The 4,926-nt window shown below is 53.9% G+C and overlaps 1 protein-coding gene across 1 annotated transcript; it reads right to left on the bottom strand.

The window, feature by feature from the left end:
- Positions 1-633: 633 nt before the first annotated feature.
- On the bottom strand, positions 634-4,626 carry LOC147339476 (uncharacterized). The gene is made up of 2 exons (XM_086296479.1): positions 3,602-4,626; positions 634-743 (listed from the first exon to the last, which is right to left on the bottom strand). Exons 1-2 carry the CDS (start codon positions 4,566-4,568, stop codon positions 634-636), a joined length of 1,077 nt encoding a protein of 358 aa, XP_086152605.1. The 5' UTR covers positions 4,569-4,626.
- Positions 4,627-4,926: the final 300 nt, after the last annotated feature.

Genomic DNA, 4,926 nt, shown 5'->3' with positions numbered 1-4,926 from the left:
GGAGATTTCCACTATACAGGTACTCCATTAGTATATGGTACAGTACTGGAATGTTTGCTTTATCAAACTATGTGTGAAAAAAGTGTGATTTATAGCTCTTAGTAACAAACAACAGAGATGACTGTTTAGATTTTTGTTTATACTATTACTATACTATTTTAGTTTATTCTGATTTTGGGCTTTGGGAATGTGAGACAGAGATGTTAAGAAGTTTTTGCAACCTGTTGTGAACACATGAATGTGTTTAAATAAAGATCTGGCAGAAGCGAGAGAGGAAACACACTACCTGTCGTCCATCTCATGATTTATCTGTTTTTTTCAGAACCAGACATAATCTGCCAGCCGCCCTCTTGCCTGGGGCGTGTTACAGATTTTTGGGGGCTCTTCCGGGATTGGCTCTCCACATTGCCATGAGCTAATCCCACAACCTACAACACCTCGTGCTGGTAAAGCTGACAGCGTGATGCCGGCTGCCCCAAAGTGAGCTGTCTGTGTGAGACAAGCTGAGACCAAGTGAGGAAGAGGGCTGGACCCAAAAGCAACCTACTACGAGAGACTGGGGAAGACGTCGTCATGGCAGACCAGGAGAGGAAAAGCCTGGTATGGGACATCAGGAAAAGCCTACTGTCGCTGTCATCCAACGAACTTTTCCAGATTGCTTCTACAGTCAGCCCTGTTCCAGGCAAAGATGCTGCAGAGCTTTCCAGCGGAGACGCAGAGGGATGTTTCGAGTACATCCACGCCTTTATGTACAGTAAGAACTTGTTAGATGCTGGGGGTAGGGGCATGGGAGAACTGCTAGCCCTAAAAGATGTTGTCGATGAGGTTGTTCAGTCTCAAAGTAGTGTAATCTTACCTGCTGGGTCAAGTGTAAATACAAAGCCAATGTCCCCACTTATCACTGTCCCACCTACTGCATCAGCCCAACCAGCTAACACTGATGTACTATTTTCTGATGTAACAAATGTAACCACTCCTGTAACAGCAAACGCCAAGCTAATCACTGAGACAACTAATGAACTCAGTTGTGACATTTCACCAGAGAATGTCCAAAAGATGCTGTTAGACTATGAGGATTTGAGCCAAAAGCTTGGTAGGCTGATGCACATTCCCAAACCTCAAGCTACAGCACAACCTACTGTCACGGTCCGGGGCAGCGGCCGTGTGGAGAGCGGAAGGAGGACTCAAAACGCAGCACTTATTCAGGTGTGAGGGTGATTTATTGATAATATCCAATATAAAGTGGGGATGGTAAAACAGAACTAAGGATGAACTAACTGGGAGAAACTACACAAAGAAATAGCAAACCTGAGCATGAAGGGAGAACAGCAGGGAGAGCATGCAGGGGATTACACCAGGTATGAACACAGACGACGCGACGAGGAGCAGAGGAAATCACACACTATAAATACACAAAGAGACACTGGGAAATCACACACAGGTGGGGGAAACAGCTGGACCTGATTAACCTGACGAGACAGGGGAACACTAACACCAGGGACCAACAGAGGGAGCACAAACCCAGAACCCAGTGTCTAAAATCCCAAACACAAACCATCCCAAAACAGCCATGAATAATAATGAAAGTAATAACAATAAAGAACATAAACATAAAGTCACTGAGTCATGGTCGCAGGACCATGACAGTACCCCCCCCTCAAGGGCTGGCCCCCGACAGCCACAGAAACACACCACCAGATCCGGGCGGGCGGCAGGGGGCCCAGGACGGAGGGACCGGGCCAAGACCAAAGACGGAGGCCCCAGAGTCCCAAACAAATGTTCACAAAAAAAAACTCACAGGGGAGCAGAGTCCAAAACACAGTTCAGGTGGCCGGCCAGGGGCCCGATAACACAGGAGGCCGGGATGGGACAGTTCAGGAGGCCAGCCACGAAGAAGGCCGTGGAGGCGCACAAAAGGTTCAGGAGGCTGGCCGTGCGGAAGGCAACGGCGGCCACTCAGGCGAAGAGGGTCCAGGGGCCGGCCGTGCGGAAGGCAACGGCGGCCGCTCAGGCGAAGAGGGTCCGGGGGCCGGCCGTGCGGAAGGCAACGGCGGCCGCTCAGGCGAAGAGGGTCCGGGGGCCAGTAGCCTAGCCAGCGGTCCAGAAAACGGCCGTTTAGCTCCAGACCCAAACGAGGCTGGGCCAGGCGAGGCTGAGGGCACGGAAGCCGGGACCGCAGCAGGCGGAGATGATGATGCAGACACGGAGGCTGGACCAGACGATGATGCAGACACGGAGGCTGGACCAGACGATGATGCAGACATGGAGGCTGGACCAGACGAGGATGCAGACACGGAGGCTGGACCAGACGAGGATAAGATAAGATAACCTTTATTAGTCCCACACGTGGGAAATTTGTTTTGTCACAGCAGGAAGTGGACAGTGCAAAAGTTATGAGGCAAAAATTAGAATACAATAAGAATAAATACAGTACACACACACAGAATAGAATAAAATAAAATACTATATACAGTAGAATAAAATAAAATAAATATACAATAAGATAAAAATAGAATACAAATACAAATACTATATACAACTGAGTAAAAATACAACGATGACAGAAAGGATTATTGCACTTAGTATTATTGCATATGTATGGATGTGTGTGATGCAGACACGGAGGCTGGACCAGGCGAGGCTGATGAGGACGCTGAAGCTGAGGCTGGACCAGGCGAAGCTGATGAGGACGCTGAAGCGGAGGCTGGACCAGGCGCTGCGGGTGAAGATGAGGATGCTGTGGCCGAGGATGCGGGCACGAAGGCTGGACCAGACGAGGATGCGGGCACGAAGGCTGGACCAGACGAGGATGAAGCCGGACCAGGCAGGGACGAAGCCGGACCAGGACCGGGCGAGACTGAAGCTGGACCAGACGAGGATGCAGACACGAAGGCTGGACCAGACGAGGCTGAAGCCGGACCGGGCGAGGATGAAGCTGTAGCTGAAGCTGGGCCGGGCGAAGCTGTAGCTGAAGCTGGGCCAGGTGAGGATGAAGCTGGACCAGAATCAGGCGAGGATGAAGCTGAGGATGAAGCCGGACCAGGCGTGGATGAAACCGGGCCAGGCGTGGATGAAGCCGGGCCAGGCGTGGATGGAGCCGGGCCAGGCGTGGATGGAGCCGGGCCAGGCGTGGATGGAGCCGGACCAGGCGAGGACGAAGCTTCAGGCTGAGGCGTGGCAGTAGCAGGTGGTAGCGCTGCAGCCACAGGTGGAGAAGCAGCCACAGGTGGAGAAGCAGCCACAGGTGGCCGGACGGGATCCTCGGGCCCCCCAGCTGATGTGGCAGCCGGTGTGGCATGAGGCTGGACGGGCTCCTCGGGCCCCCCAGCCGAAGAAGCAGGAGGCCGGACGGGCTCCTCGGGCCCCCCAGCCGACGTGGCAGTCAGTGTGGCAGGAGGCCGGACGGGCTCCTCGGGCCCCCCAGCAGGCGAAACAGGAGGCTGGACGGGCTCCTCGGGCCCCCCAGCGAAAACAGCCGCAGAACCAGTGGGCACCGGGGCCCCCGGCACACATGAAACAAAACCAGTAGGCACGTGGGCCTCTGGCACACATGAAACAAAACCAGTAGGCACGTGGGCCTCTGGCACACATGAAACAAAACCAGTAGGCACGTGGGCCTCTGGCACATTTGAAACAAAACCAGTAGGCACGTGGGCCTCTGGCACATTTGAAACAAAACCAGTAGGCACGTGGGCCTCTGGCACACATACGGAGGGCTGCAGCTGCGCAGAGCACTGACCCTGCTCAGGCAGTGACAGCCCGGTGCAGTTCACAGCTGGCATCTTGGCCTCCAGGGGTCCAGAGTAAGCTGAGGGCAGTAACCCAGCCTCTGGGGAAGCCCCGGAGTGAGCAACAGTCTCTATTGTTGCCAGCTTTTGAGGAACAGGTCCGTTGTAAAACAGTTCATCTCCCTGCTTAGAAACAGCGGTGGAAAAATAGTGTGAATGTTGTGACTCAGCCATTAACTGAACTATGGGTTGTAGCGAGGCTAGCGGTGGTGGTGGCTGAGTGGCTAACTGGAGCGGTGGCAGAACCGGTAATTGTGTCCGTAGGGAGGCTAACGGTTGAGCTGCAGACTGGGAAGCTTGTGGCTGGACACAGAACTGAGCCGGAGAATGGCAATAAAGTCCTGGCTCAGAAGGAGCGGCAGAGAAACAGTCTCTCGGTTTTACAGAGGGTTTGTACACGCCCACTTGGGAAGGATCCGTTACCACGAAGGTAGGTAAGCGACCCGTACAGTCTCCCATCCCGCTCTGAATAGCCCCAGAAAATAAAGTCCCGGAAACTGGGGAAAGCAATGCATCCCGCTCACTCACCGCATCGGGCTGCTCGAAAGTGAATGCAGACGGGGGGTGTAGTACAAGGTCCAAAAGGAGAAACTCCCGCTCCCACGAACAGAGCGAGCCCAGAAGCCATGGGAGACCGGTCACCAGACGCTGTAGCCGCCTCTCTATAGCGCGCTGGGACGTGCCACCCGGGCTTTCCAGCCACAGGTCGATCAGCTCCTGTGTGGCATCGATGAGCGTCTCCCGTAGCTCCCTGGACGGGTTAAGCGCTGCTGGGTCCATGTTGTGGTCGCGTCGTACTGTCACGGTCCGGGGCAGCGGCCGTGTGGAGAGCGGAAGGAGGACTCAAAACGCAGCACTTATTCAGGTGTGAGAGTGATTTATTGATAATATCCAATATAAAGTGGGGATGGTAAAACAGAACTAAGGATGAACTAACTGGGAGAAACTACACAAAGAAATAGCAAACCTGAGCATGAAGGGAGAACAGCAGGGAGAGCACGCAGGGGATTACACCAGGTATGAACACAGACGACGCGACGAGGAGCAGAGGAAATCACACACAGGTGGGGGAAACAGCTGGACCTGATTAACCTGACGAGACAGGGGAACACTAACACCAGGGACCAACAGAGGGAGC

The sequence above is a fragment of the Aulonocara sp. 'chitande type north' Nkhata Bay genome, linkage group LG1 (genome assembly GCF_057382095.1).
Source record: "Aulonocara sp. 'chitande type north' Nkhata Bay isolate Kocher_YH1m ecotype deep benthic linkage group LG1, A_spYH_male_GT1.1, whole genome shotgun sequence".
Lineage (NCBI taxonomy): Eukaryota > Metazoa > Chordata > Actinopteri > Cichliformes > Cichlidae > Aulonocara > Aulonocara sp. 'chitande type north' Nkhata Bay.
Note: the sequence above shows the minus strand (reverse complement) of the source record. Positions and strands in the feature narration are given on the sequence as shown.